Below are 15,505 nucleotides of genomic sequence, written 5' to 3'. Positions count from 1 at the left end.
ATTGGACCATCCGTGTGATATCAGCATCAGAGCGATAACCACCGGGTTTGTACACACAGTTGCTGGTTGTCTCCTCTTCTGAAAGCCTCTGCCAAGTCAAGGGTGATTGCCTAGGTTCATGTGATGCTTCATGAACAGCAGCACTCAGTGAGAGAAGGCAAAGGCAGGAATTCAGCACCATGGACAGCTCCACAGCTCGACCAGCAACACTGCTGGTCCCGTCAGCTCTTTCCTCCAATGACCTTCAAAAGATTGGACCACTGTCATGGCTGCCAATCTGCCAGATCTAATAAGAGGCTTTAATTTGGGGGCCACCAGTTTTGTCCTTTGACTGGGATATTGAGAATACTGATTTAAGGATTGTGTAGCTATACATGATGACATTTATGCAATACATGTGCCACTTTCAGAAAATATCAGCAACAAAGAACAATGCTGTGATAACATTTCAAAATGTCTGTTAGAGAAATGTGTCATGCTGTACAACTATTAATGCAGGACGTAATGATAATGAATGTGTAAGCACACAATGGTGATGTCAGGCAATTAGAAAGGCCTTTGAGTGGCATCAGCAATTAACGCCTCACTGTTGATATTCAACAAACACCTGAGGCAGGTATTTCCCTCCTTGCTAACACTTTGTGCTCTGTGTGTTTGCACATGCCTTTACATGTGCCGCTGGTAAGCCAGGCAAGCGGATCACTGATGCTGAAGTTGAGAGCCTCTGACACAGCAGAGTGAAAGCCATAGTGGGGGAGAAAAGCACATCACGTCGCCCTTCCGGCATGCCTGACGCACAGTGCAGTCATGCTCATTCTGCTGGTATCCATGGAAACCATGAGATGTGAAGGCAGCGCAGGGAAATGGCTGCAGTTGAGGTTCTGTAGACAGAGCTCTTCCTTTCCTTGCCATGGTAACAGTGACAGGAGGTGAATATATAGTGATCTCTGCACAGAGCCAACTCTACAGCCAGTGAAACCCCATAGTGGGGTGTTTCATGTGAGTGTTTTGAATGTCCACAGCGCGCAGTGTGTGGGTGCTGCCGAAAACTATGGAAACTGAGCTCGGAACACTCATTAATGCAAGAAAAGCCAGCAAGTGAGAAAATTTGATAACTATGAAGTCCAAGCATCATCTGTTGAAATCAGACGATATCACTTAGCCGCCACTCAGCACTCCTTGGACAGGCACATTAATAACTATAGAAATAATTAACACGTATCTCTTCTGGGTGTTCAATCACAGAGATAACTTTTTTTCTGTTCTTATATTTCCTCTTATGTCTGTCTCCATCTCTGACGCATTCTTACTGACGAAACTGCTCATTTGTTAGCTTTTCTCACCGGCCAGCCAAACTAAAGCTGCAGTGAGTAAACACCTAATTACTGCCTGTAGAGACAAACAGGACTGGCACTCCTGGCAGAGATTGAACCGCCTGCTTTCTTCTACCATCTAAGTTGAAGTCAGGCATGGAGAAACACAGAAGAAAAATGTATCTTACTGATTTTAAGACACCCCCTCATGTGTCATTGCAGGTGATATCCAATTTAAGTCAATTTACCAGTGAAGTTGACAACAGAGCAGATGCCCTCTGCAGACTCACAGTCATCTCAGATGGTATCTCTGTCAGAGTCTGGATGCACATGATTTCCGAGTTCAGGTTGTCTCAGACACCAGGGGCAGTTTTGAAAACGACATTTGTCACCTCTTAAGCTCAGTGATGTGTCCGACAGAGGACATAAGCCAATCTCCATGGATAACCACAATGCCGAGAAAGGGCACTGTTCTGTTCTCAAATTTTAAAGTACAATACATCACCACAGTGCCGCAGTCTGTTGGCCCTACATTTGAATTGGATAATGAGAGTATGTTTATTATTATACTTCTGCCTTACAATGTCAGAGAAAGGCAGACAGGGAATTAGAGTCTTAGGTAGAAGCAATAAAACGTCAAACTGTTGGTTTCTATGATACAATCCAACTGAAGTAATGGTCTAATGATAATCCCACTGGTTGCTGTGATCTGTATCAGCTGGGTGAAACAATGTGCGTGCAGTAGTGAGTCCTGCAGTGTTAATGGTTGGACAGTCTCTGTGGCAGTGCTGCTGCCACCAAGTGGAGCTCTGAGGAACTAGCTTTATAAATGAGGCCAGATGTCACACTTGCTCAATGACCTCTCACAATGATATGTGTAAGTATAACATCATCTCAACACTAACCTGACTTTTCTTCATCTCTGCTATTCAGACAGAGCAACCTCAAAAAAGCTTTAAATCGATTTGTTTCCAGTAGCACAACATTCATTCAGCAATCTGAATTGTTTACTAAGTGCACAGCAATGTGCTTACCTTTTGCGCGTCTTCCCATTTCTCCTTATTTTCCTCCTCCAAGAGGTTGCTGATGATTTGAAAGAAGTTCTGTGGCGAAGATGAAAGGAAAAAAATAAATAACACACCCACACACAAGTATTACGGGCACTGCAGCAAGATGCTTTTTAAAATCATGACACATAAACACTATGCACTCAAAGAGGACTGTTATGGACAATAAACCGACATTTCTCATCTCGGGGATTTCTATATGGGAATAATGACGGTCCCTGCGGGGCATAATAGCACCAGGAAATTTGACACTGAAACCATGATGGTTTCATCAGAGAAAAGATGGAATTTGTGGATCAGCTCTGACAAAAATACACCTTGAACCCCCTGCAGCTTGCAGCAAACGCTGAATGCTAGAGGAGAGAAGCACAAGCTGCAATCAGAAAGAAAGATGAAAGGGAATGTGTGAGCAGCTGTGTGGATTGTCTTCTTCTGCAGCAGGGTCTGCTCGGGGTGCATGCCTGCAGTAGTAATAGGACCCCTGTCTGATCTTTAGCCTTGTTATTTCATCTGGTCTACGATGTGCCGGAGGGAGTGGCTCTGTCTCTCTTGACACAGGCTATCTTGTTTTCTACTTGAATGCTTATGCTCCCTCTGGTGGTAATGTGCCCACTTTAACACTGCATTAGCTCAGAAACACACGGAGGGGGTGGGCTGGCTGACTGCTCTCCTGTCTGCCCACACACACTATGGAGACAGGATGCTTTCCTGATCGCATAGATTTTATACGGTGGGAAATTGGGTAAATGGGCCCTATGTTTGCCTATCCATGGGCAGCACATTTTGGTTTCATTCCTGCAGGGTATTAGCAGCAGACCACACAGCTTACATCCAGTGGAAACTGTTGATAAATGTGCATTAAAGCAGCAGACAAATAAAAAGAGCATCCCTGACATTTTGTAGTAAATACCACTGCGCTTTGGACATACGTAATTAAGTGAGTTCAACATTTTGTTGATTTAATTACCTACTTCCTAACCTTAAGTAAAAGTTGTATGCCAATTAATTCCTATCACATTCAACAGATGCTCAAATATGGCTGCATGCGTCTAGAATTACTGACACTGGCATTACTGATGATAGATGTCTTGGTTGTTTGTGTTTTAAACTATAACACCTAACATTATGGGTATTTTGGGATGTTTAAAATATCCATTAAACATTTTCATCTTTAATACATATAGAATAATGAACGTCAGTGGAAACAGCACTGTATTATGGGACTTAATAATCTAAGTGAACTTTCTTAAAGCAGATGTTTTTTTCTACTTCCATACAGAGAATGGATGATGGGCATACTGACTCATACTTTACTGGAGAATTAGGTTTTCATTAGCACATATACACTATTCAAAACATGCTTTGCTACCATCAAAAAGTGAGCAAACATTTGTTTCCTACCCATTTAGCTCTCTCTTTTTTTATCCCATTTACCTCTAACAAACAGCATAAACCGAACACATTGAAACAGGCTCAAAGGACAGCACAAAGACCACAAAGAGGCCTAAGAAGGGCGTCTTTGAAAATGACATGGCTCTGAGGACATAAACTATGTCATTGATGATGAAGGTGGAGCTTTCGCTATAATCTCCATCATCCTATTGACATAAAGAGGATCAAGACTGCAGTCAAGCCCAACATGATGAGATGAAACAGCTTAAGATCGGGAGATCTCTTGATACAATAGAGCTGTGGGGTGCGTTCGTCAGCCTTTCTGCTATTTCAGACATGTTACAAAATGTTTTTTTTCTTATATAGTACAGTGTTGGGAGTAATATACATCAAACATAACTCTTATCCAGTTGATTATTTTGTACACCACCATACAGAGCCATCTGTGTTATAATAAACCCACTGTCCACATACTTGCACATCATCTGAAGACGGCTCGTAGCTGGCTCTCTTGAAGGTCTCCGTCACATTGCGAAGAATCTCCACGGAAGACAGCAGGTCACCAGCGTAGAAGTTTCTCCTCTGGGTGAGGTCCAGCAAGTTTTTTGTGACCTGGGACATCCCATCCCCCGCCAGCATTCTCTGGCCCTTTGCAAGGTGCCCCTGAACCTCCAAAAACAGGAGAATACAGAACATGGGGCATCGGTGTCCTCTGCAGGTTTTGCAAGATACACGCTTAACTACACATTTAGAGTAAATGGAGTGCAAAAAAATCAGAAAGAAAAACTCTGCTCTCTAAGGCCCTTTATGTGACACTTATATCTAAGCCAGGCCGAAATGTATTCTGCCTCACGGATGTTTTGAAATGAGCCAATATGAATAAAAGAGTTAACTGGAGCAGAAGACACACACATTTAGGCAGAAATTGCACAGTGAAATGACATTTCACATCATTGCACAGGCTTTATGTCCATAAATACACATTCACAGGTGCAGCGCTATATGTGCTGTCTCAGCTCTTCTGAATTATTTAATTTTTAACAGTGATGGAAGGTTACCAAAATGACCTATTCTAGTGGAAGTGCTATTGTGTTTCCAGACTAAAGGCAAACACACACAAACACGTTATTCAATAAAGTTCTCTAAAATGGACCCAAACTTTAATAAAAAAAAAAGATCATGTATCTTGAGGGATGAAGAAGGATGAAAGAGATAGAGTTCACACCAGGTTGGTTTGGTTTAAAATAAGAATGAGATTCTATTAAAAAGAAGATAGTCAGCATTCACAAAGGTTCCCTCAATTTGTCATCTGGTCCCTTGATGGTCCAGAACAAAAATGTATTGTAATGGATGTTATTTAAAATGCAGTAAAGTGCAACTAAGGAAGTGAATCGGGCTGAAGCAACAAAACAAACACGGATAAGAACATTCCATACACTCTAAATCAAATAGTTGAAAGGATTTACCGATGACACAGAGAAAAATGGCAAATCTGTGTTTTAATTTGCTCCTCTATTAAAAGTGGTTAATCTTTGGCTACGGTGTGATGAGAAGGAGGGGGATGGGGAAAACACGGGGGAGGTAATTTATGATGCATTGGAAACAGAGGCTGTGAGAGGAAGCTGACTTTGCACCTACTGATTGCTGCAAGTATCTGAATTCATTTGTTATGCATCGAGCATAGCTGGGCTGCTCCCAGAAGGCCATACCACGGTAATCCAAAGAGCAGCGTCGACTAGTGGTGCCTGTATAGGGGAAGGAGAAAGCGACAGATTTGAAGAGGAGAAGGAGGAAGGGAGCGAATGATGAGAGGGGAGATGAGGATGTAGGCGTGGGTGGAAGGGGAGTTGTAGGATTAAGACCAAAGGAGAGGCAAAGGAAAGGCAGATGGAAGTGGTGAAGTTGGATCCAGGAAAAGGAGAGGGAGACAAAAAAGGAGAGGAAGACAGAATTATTAATTATTTTCATGAGAGACTTAGCTTTTTCCGTTTTGTCCAGTTCTGTTGCCCATCACTCACCATCAAAATTGTATGTTGCCCATTCAATTTTGCAGTGGAGTTGAAACACATTATGGAAAGAGGGAGAGAGAGGTTTCTGGAAGGAAAGTGCTGCAGTATTTGAACAGAACCATTTTTTGATTATGAGCAGCAGAGCAGGCCCATGGTTTTTAATGTATGTACTGTGTGCTGTGTTAATACAACTTATAGTGGCTTATTCAAGCATGCAGCAGCTCAGCTGTGATAGCTGTCAGGCATTTAAACAGTGATCCCAAAATAGCAGAACCACCCAATATCCACCCACATCGCCGTACACATCCTACATAGAGGTCCAACATCACACCTTCCCTGCTGTCGACCCGGTGGAGTGCACTTCACACATCACCCCGCCGCTCCAACACAGGTGCTTGACATCCTGAGAAAAACTCCCACCGTACAAAACATTTCCCCTGGCATTTGTGCTTCACATAAACCCTTTTCTCTCTCTCTCTCTCTCTCTCTCTCTCTCTCTCTCTCTCTCTCTCTCTCTCTCTCTCTCTCTGTCTTTCACACACTAACACACACAGACAGAAAGAGATCAAAACCACACCTTCTACGCCCACCCTCTCCACAGTTACTACCTGGTGATATGCACTGAAGCTGTGAGTGCACAACAAACATCGCTATATCCCAGGAGCGCCCATGCAGCACTGGGAAACAGCCCAGAGGGCAGCAGGAGAGGCCCACAGCTTTACACCACGCTGAACATCCGTCTCCCACCAAACTGACTTTACCTTATTTACTTTTATAATCCAGAGCCCCACTGGTGAGGTCGCTAGCACACAATAGAACATTTTTACATTGTTATTTGATCGTCTTTTAGGACCATACACTCAAAGAAAAGTCTATTTTATGATGGCTTGCTACCTAGAAATTAGGAATTCACTTCAGTTTTGGCTCTGACATCCCTAAAGGTCACTTAACACTAAGAAAGACTTTAAGTGGGAATTGGCAAAAAGACACCAAGCAGTAAGAGGAGGTCAAGTTCCTAAAATGACAGATGGGAATCTTGTTTTTGTATTGATTTTAAAGCGCAGTTTGAATCAAGTGCTGCAGAAATACTTTTTAAAGATGTTTGATGACCTTTAACCTGTAGTATTATACTGTATTTTGCCATTTTAATGTGAATTCAGCAGCACTGGAAGATACAAATTGGCCCAAGGCCACAATCATTTGAAAGTGTAATGCCTGGGCCAGAACTATTTTTTTTTTGTTTACACAAAATGTCATACTTTACTTTAATATAAAACTTATTTAGAACTGGATCTCTCCTGGCTTGGATTTAACCGGTGGTGGGATCAGACAAGGTCAGAGAAGAGCAATGTGAGGCTTTTGCTGTGATTCTGCACCAATCTGTCATCTCTCCTTGCATCATCAGTGATGTATGTAGAGTAGGTTGAGCATGAAATATTGGTCAATGGAGATGCGCTTGATCAAAATCCAAGGCTGCACTCCACTGAGGCATTGACCTGTCGCTGTCCCGTTGTTAAGGCATCTTCAACTCGGCTACCATTTAAGGAGAATTTTTATTCAAACAATCCTTCCCAAGATGGGAGGCTGAAACAGTGTTTACTGACTACGGAGTTACAGATATGTCTAAAAGCACTATCTAAGAAGGACTTTTTACGGATGGAAAAGCAACTAAAATCCCTTACTTTAGTGAAAGAACCCTGCATTATAACATCTACCACCGATAGTATCAAGACATTGAATGGACTTAAATATCACAAACAAAATTGCCTCATTCATTCTAAAGGATGGTGTCTTATGTGTTGAGTACATGATCATTTTTCTCCACATTAACCTGTGAAGAGTTTGTTTAATAGCTTGTGGTTCTGGTGCTTTAATTGCTGCCTCTCAGTTGGGTGACTCGAACTTTACTTAATTGATATTTGAGATTTGGGGCTCTCATTAGACAGACACATAAATAAGAGCCTAAATATATGCATAAATAATATCCTTTACATGCAAAATCTCTTCTGGTAGGGTAACTAGTAACTGCAGGTGTCAGTAGAGGAAATAAAATGCAAATATAATAAAAAGGGAAAGGAATAACTAGAATACTAGATCACATTTCACTACTGGTTTTCAGCATATATGACGTTTAGAAAATATCAAAATATACTAGTAATTCACTTTTATCTAATGATGTACAGCACGACAATAAATAAGAGTAAAGGAAAGATGAAATACATCCTAAGAAGGAATTGTTCTTCTGCTTGTGTTTTGCTTGACAGAAGGCTGCTGTAAATGCACTGTGTTTACCAATGTATGAACCTATGTTTGAGTGATACAAAGCGAACAAAATCATCTGCTGTGTGTGTGTATATAGCCTCTCGACTTTTCCTCCCTTCTCGCCTCTGGTGGCAGTTGTCATCCGTGATGACCATGGCGGTGCTGACGCCCCTGCACTGGGTGTCGTTCCTATGATGACCTTGATGACGACAGTGACCACGGCTGAGTAGGCGCTGATGCCCCCACCCAACACATTTGGATGCTTCACCCAAGCAGTCTTTCTGCATTCATGTCACACATTTTGTTATGTTGCCTTTGCTGATCAATATTTCATCTTTGTTTACCCGCTCTCATCAGCCATTACATGTCTGACTGTGGTGGAAGGATGAGCTCTGTCTGTGAGGCGTTTTGGTTTCTTTTCACATTTTTCTCATTAAGGTTTTTGTGAGTTTGACCTTGATCCAATTACAGGTAAAAGGTTGGGAGGTGTTGTTTTCATTTATAGGTTCATAATGTGGGCTTTGTGACACCCGCTGACAATGAAACTGATTAATGGCTATACAAATAAACTTGACCTGACCAGAAATGATGTATATTATAGTTTTTTTCCCCATTGGTCAGTGCCGGCTTTGACACAGGGAGGCACTGTGCTTACACATGAAATATGTCTGCTATCTGTTATTTTATCCTTTAATCATGACACTTTTCTTCTGTTGCAAATGCATTAAAAGTCCTGGTTCTCTGATAAAGTCATATGGCACCCTGTGAATTGTTGTGCATACAGACGTACAGCGTCTAACCAACACTGACGAACACAAAGAACTCAAGTCTGGTTTATTGTAAAATGCCAGAATGTTGACCTACTTCATGATCATAAAATCAACAGTAACTAGACTGCAGTAATGGCATACATCTCTGTATTACATAGTCAATGCAACCCCTGTAACAGCGTCCAAGTTCAGTTGTATATATGAAAACAAATGAGGGATAGATTAATCATTAATGTCCAGGGTACACAAACAATCTGTTTTAAATATAATTACAGTAATGTATTAATAGGATGCTGCTCAGTAAAGACCACTACTGTAATTAGTTTGGCTGGCGCCAACTGTCTCACCCTGACTGATTGACCTGAATCTGGCACTTAAAGACACCTCTTGGTGTAAATGAAATATTTAATCAGCAGAGGTGTTACATTTTCAACAACATTGTATGGAGAAGAAGAAAAATAAAACAAAAAGCCCTCACTGCGAGCTGGAAATAGCTTTAAACAGTTATTAGCCATAAAACTAATGTCAAGCCGGAAAGCTAATGTCATGCTAGTAAATCTCACTCTGTGTAACGTTGCCGCAGGTAAGCCATCTGTGAATGACAGCGCGTTTGCAGCTACATCTAGTTTGCCAGTTAGCTGTTTTATGGTTGTGGAAGAAATGCCAATTCAGAACACCTTAGACTTTTTAAATGTTTACAACAGCTCAAACCTGTGACTTTAGCACCCAACAGCGCTTTATTGTCCTATTGTCTGTTTGTTAGCAAACTGACCTTCAACAAGAACAAAAGCAACCTGTATCATTGCAGCTTTAACAGAGGTTGCATTCCTTTTCATCCTCTCCCCTCTTTCTCCCCCCTGTTTTCTTCTTTTCAAGATCCGAGTGTTAGTCTCACCCTGTTGGAGAACTCACATCCTCTGCTCTAATGCTCTTCTCTCCGTGCACATATTAAAGCTTCTGCTTAATGTCTGAAAACAGCCCTCCATGTGCTTTTCTTCAACAATGCTCTCAGATTCACAGTTACCATTTTTTCCAACCACTGCACATGCTGTGTTCTGACAGGTGTAGCCATGAGTTACATCACTGCTTGTGGAAATGGGATAAAAGGATATGCACTTTTTCCTCAGATGGAGTTACACAATTGTGGCACCATGTATAGTTTTATTATCATGATGTGATTTCAGGCCGGCAACTTAAAAAGTTAAAGGGTAAAGGACAGCTTTATTGCGGTGGCAGGAATCTAGCATTATTCCTCATAATGTAGCATAATTTGTAACTTCTATAACTATTATAATTATAATGTGTATTCACACACTAATGCTATAACAATAGCGTACAATTGCGGGTTCAACTACCATTATAAAGTGACAGTTGCACTTGCTGGCTTATCAGTGTGATTCACACAGCCCTTTCTAGAAAATAAGTCACATTTAGATCAATCAATGACAAATTCCACAATTATGTCGCCTTTAATAGGACGACCACTTGTTTTATTTCTTTCCTTAAGAGGACGAAGACGGGCGATAACAATGTAAGAAGACAAGCCCAATTTCAACAGTGCACACTATACAATTTAGAAATTAGGCAGTGATAACAACAGAGTAATCAAGAAATGAAAGATATTGCTCATGTCCTTACCTGTGGCATTGGGTGGGCATCTATTAAAGGCCAGTTCTCCTGAAGGTGTCCGTCTCCACACCATTGACACTGCATAGTCCTCGGGACAAATCTCATACGGCGCTGAAAAGCAAAGTGGTACAAGTGTAACTACGTTGATGCAGAGAGCTTTTCAGGATTTCCAATATGACGTAACGATTTCTTCATATTATATACAACAAGGTATGGAAATATAGGAGATCAATGCAGAATAGTGTTGGTGAACATGAGCATGCCGCTTAAGGATAATGATTTGTCTGTAGGCACTATATAATTATATTAATAATAATGTGTTTGTGGAATACTGCGTTCTTTATTTCAGAGAATAGAAGTATTAAATGATTTTATGTTTAAGACTCCACTTCATTAATAGATTTTTTTTTGAAAATTATATAAGCTTTGATGATAGTTGCATAACTCAGTATCTCACCAGTATTTCAATGACTTAATTTATTGGAATATATTCATACTAGTTCATCCCTCCTCTGTATCTGCTTATCTGCATCGCCTCTTCAGGTTCTGTTATTGTTATGTAACACGTCATTGACGCCACAGAGATAATCATCTCCTTACTCTCGCTCAGATTTAAGTGTTATTATCCATTGACTCACCTGGACAACGTTGGTCACTGCACTTTCTGACTTCCTCTCCAGTGCCATCACATTGCTGCCCAGTCACTGCTGCCCCCTGACACACGCGGACTCGCCTCTGCCATCCGCCGTCGCAGGACTTGGAGCAGCCGCTCCACGGACCCCAAGGATTCCACTGGCCATTTGCTAAAACAGAATCATCCTCTGTTAGGAACAGATACTCTCAGATCCAGAAACAAATCAAAAGAATATCACATAAAATGATACATCACTGTATGCAAATTTTATAGTATGCCATTCAAGCTTTATTGATTTTTGATTACATTTATTTCTTTTGCTATCCATGCATTCAGTTTTGTAGATGCAGTTTGTTGTTAATATTCCAAAAATGAACAAGATTACTTTGAATAATCAGGAGAATGTGTGTTTTATGGCTAAAGAAGCTGCTCTGTGAGCGGTGATTATTTTCCTCACTTTGCCAATATTAAAAGGCATTTATGCTGAAGTTTTCAAAACCAGCAGCATGTTTTATGCCCTTGTAATGAACATTGCTAAATTGTGCATTAGACAAAAAAACAGATGCTCCCCTTCAGCGATGTAGTAAATCACATGCCCTTGTCTGAAAGGAGAGGTACAAGACCCTGTGAGCAGGAAACACACTCCACTTTCATTTCAACCTCCGCTTACCCCCTTCTTCACAAGTGCAGGGCTATTTTGTGTCCTACAACTAACCTCTGTCACGATTGCTTCCGGAAGAGAGACAAAACAGAAACCGTTGTGACCTGTTGGCTAAAACTATCCGCAAGACATTGATCAAACCCCAGTAAATACTGAAGCCTCTGCTCCACAGGAGAGCAGCTGATTCCATGGACAGATGCATGCTCATGTGTTTCAAAGAGCTCATTGTACCAGCAGTCCTGGATAAATTCTCTCAATTTTAAAACACAACATGGATTCAAACCCTGCACAGGCCTTTTGTAGTAATTACTTTTCTTTCTTTTTTTTTACCTTTTTTGTTGGTTTGTTTTTTCGAAGAATGTCTACTGACACTAATTTACTCAAATACATGTTTTATGGTTTCTCAAACATTTATTGGGTTTTGCCATGAACTCTTTTGTTGTGTTCTACAAAGCAAGGCAACGCTTCCAGCAGTAATGGACACTGTGCTGACTTGTTAAATCAAGGCTTAGACTGTGTAGTCACACTTAATGTTTGATCTCTCACCTCCGGATACAAATAAGAAAACAGGTAGGCCTCATCAAATGAATAAATTGTATAATGCATCCTCTCACTGTGAGGCAGACAACAGCTTCCTCTGCTTCATTTTCATGAGCACAAAATGAAAATACGCAATCACAAGCATTTGGCACTATTTTAGTGGTCCAAGAGAGCATACAGTTGACTGGTGGTTGCACAAGATTTCCACTGACTTTCAAAAATTTGAGAGGAATCTATTTGCCACGCACATACCAGTGAAATACAGAACAGCTGTTTTAGGCTGCTGCAGTGAAAATTGCATCAGGAGATTATGAGAGTGCTCAGGCCCTTCACATGATCAGACAATTCAAAGCCTGCTGGAGACCACTAAGCTGACATCTTTGAGCCTCTAATACATCTATGATGTTGACAGACAGTTTGGACAGCTAACCCTGAATTATGTGACAAAACATGCAGTATATCTAAATGGATTTTACAAATCCAATTGATAGAGCATGGTCTCAAACATTAGTCTTGATTCTTACAGCAGAGCTGATTCTAGCTGCAGAGGTTTTCAGAACGCAACAGAAAGAGTATAGCAGCTCAGTAAAATCAGGCTGCATATTTTATCTAAAGTTGATAGTAATGATTATGGTACTCATGATTGTAAAGATAATGATGACAATATGGCACAGGCTGTTTTTCGTCTCTCTTTTCCCCCATTTTAAATCACGATTTCGAATTTAGACATCAAAGCAGATATAGAATTAAGATGCTCAGGATTTTACCTGTGCAGTCAGGATTATGGCACTCTCTGCTTTCTGCCCAGTGACCGCGACACTCAGATCCCCCATGGGCGGCTGCTGAGCACTGCCTGGTCCTCTGCTGAGTGCCATTGGCACAGGTCACCGAGCAATCGCTCCAAGAGCTCCACTCCTGCCACTGTCCGTCCACTGAGGCACCAACCACAACCCAACAAGCATGTCCCATGTGAAGGGAAAAAGAGGGCAGACAGAAATTGGAGGAGATATTCAGATCACTATTCTCTCTCAGATTGAAAGCCAAAAAACAGACAAAGAAATGACATGACTCTTTGTAGATTTTGGAGAATTGTACTGCTGGTTTCCTAATCTGGTTAAAATTTCCCAACATAACCAAAGGCAAAAGGAGAATAAAACATAAAATGTTTTTGTAGGATGTCCTCATATTATGATTTAGGCTATTAAAATGCCAAAGGCACAAACTGCAGAATCTATTGGTTAGCTGCCTTCCATATTCCCTGTCTGGGCAGAGGGAAAGCATCTGAGATTGAGTGGTTTTCACTGAGTCTGTTACCAGAGCAAAGCTAACATTTACTGTGTGGAAAAACTCATCATCACTAATCTGCTTAGCATTCACAGGCAATTGCGGGTAAGTGATTTTGACGTCAGTATTATAGTATTGACTCTCAACAGGGTTGCCTAAACCGCATTATTGTGAAAGCACTTTGACTTTAAATGCACCACAAACTGGGCTGCCATTCAGTTTTTTACTCACCTTTGCAGTACTGTATTAATTAAGGATTATACACATATAGACGTGTGTAAGGTAAACTGCTATCATTCTCAATGATTCATCTTTTGAAATGAGTTTATGAGCATTTACCTTTTAAGTGTACCTTACCTATAAGTGTTAATATTGAAATATATTTAGAGAGCAGTCAGATGATACCTGGGCATAGGGCTATGTTGCAAAGCTTAGTCTGGGTCTCAGGTCCGTCACATGCCCTGCCTCCATGCTGGGGAGGGGCACACATCCTAGTCCTAGTGCGGTGACCTCGGCCACATGTGAATGAGCACAGGCTCCATGGTGACCACTCCTCCCATACACCGTGTACTGCGGGCACAGAAAAGGTGTCAGGCCTGATCAATATCCCTGTCTCTGCTATAGCATAAACAAACCCATAACAAACTGCACTGAGCCATACATCAAATAAAATCCATCAAAAATAATCAGCAACAAAACTAATGTGAATGAAACACTGAGCACACAGACACTGTGGAACATTTAATACAATCATATTAAATGCTACCCCACTAACAATGCTTCATACAGCCACAAAGGCATATAATATGATAAATCAAGTTGAGGAGCAGCAGGTTTGCACAGTGTTACAGTTTGTTGAGTCTTCTGAGTCTGACTAGGAATCTAAAAGCTGTGGACCTTCAAGTTAATCTGGGCTGACAATGGTTCTGCAAATATGTCGTTACACCAACATACTAATCATAGTTATACACAAAGCAGACAGCCTGTAACCTGGTTCCAGACCTCTGAATCACTGCCCCACATTTTACGATAGGTAATGAAATGGCCACTCAGACTGAATATCAGGCCAGACAGCCCAAATTCAACAGGAAAAAGTATCAAAAGTGTGTTTCCTCATTAGATGTACTGTATATGCCTGAGAAATTCATGAATAAATGTTTCAAAGGCTTATTTTAATTAAAACAATTCTAAATCTCATGTGGCATGTTGTTATTGTTGGACACAATCAAAATATTAAAAACTAAATTATTAAATAAATTAAAAACATCACCTGTAAGAGGTCCCATTTTCAAACTCTTGAGCTTTGAATAAACACAAATAAAAAAAAAAAAAACTTTAATTTAGGATTTAAGGATTATTTTGGCATGCGTTGAGTTTTGAATAATTTTCGGTATTTCCCTTTCTATTTAACAACACGACAGATCATTTTCAAGCACAATCATCACCATAATATATAATGCTATTGATAAATTTGTAATTTTCCTCAGCTGTCTGTCAAAATACATATTTTGAAATAACGGCTTTATAAAGGCATCATTTGTCTTGCATCTTGGTTTGCATGTATGTTTAACTGGGTTCTGGTTGACAGATTGCAAGGCTTGATAGATCTGCAGAGGACATTTGCTATTGGCTTAAAGTTTTACTTTGGGGAGGGAAATATAGGAATCTGAGACCTAGACAGAAGTACCCCCTGTCTTTTCTCAGTAGTTGCAGTCTTCCTTAACATTCACACAGTGATATGAAATGATGAACACACTCAAAATGTAAATGTTTAACCTATTGTTATATTCTAAAGCAACTGCTGGCTTCTTGATCCCAGCGATAAAGTGTCATTTACTGACAGAATTGAAGGCTTCAAAATGAACATTAAGGTACATCAAACCCAAATCAGACTGCAACTATATTTTGGAACCAGAAGTTTTGGTGTACTAAAGAAATGCTCAA

The 15,505-nt window shown here is 40.6% G+C and overlaps 1 protein-coding gene across 1 annotated transcript in view; it reads right to left on the bottom strand.

Moving 5' to 3' along the window:
- The window catches only part of adgrb3 (adhesion G protein-coupled receptor B3), a 115,175-nt gene that overhangs the window by 41,212 nt on the left and 58,458 nt on the right, over positions 1-15,505 (bottom strand). Inside the window, exons 5-11 of the mRNA XM_039783736.1 lie at positions 13,967-14,131; positions 13,045-13,209; positions 11,081-11,245; positions 10,452-10,553; positions 5,411-5,517; positions 4,247-4,441; positions 2,348-2,416 (exon numbers count right to left, since the gene is read on the bottom strand). Of these exons, the coding sequence (XP_039639670.1) occupies positions 2,348-2,416; positions 4,247-4,441; positions 5,411-5,517; positions 10,452-10,553; positions 11,081-11,245; positions 13,045-13,209; positions 13,967-14,131 (968 nt within the window). The remainder of the gene's footprint in view (positions 1-2,347; positions 2,417-4,246; positions 4,442-5,410; positions 5,518-10,451; positions 10,554-11,080; positions 11,246-13,044; positions 13,210-13,966; positions 14,132-15,505) is intronic.

Source organism: Perca fluviatilis, chromosome 19, assembly GCF_010015445.1.
Source record: "Perca fluviatilis chromosome 19, GENO_Pfluv_1.0, whole genome shotgun sequence".
In the NCBI taxonomy this organism is placed as follows: Eukaryota; Metazoa; Chordata; class Actinopteri; order Perciformes; family Percidae; genus Perca; species Perca fluviatilis.
The sequence above is the reverse complement of the archived record's forward strand: the minus strand, read 5'-3'. Positions and strand labels throughout refer to the sequence as shown.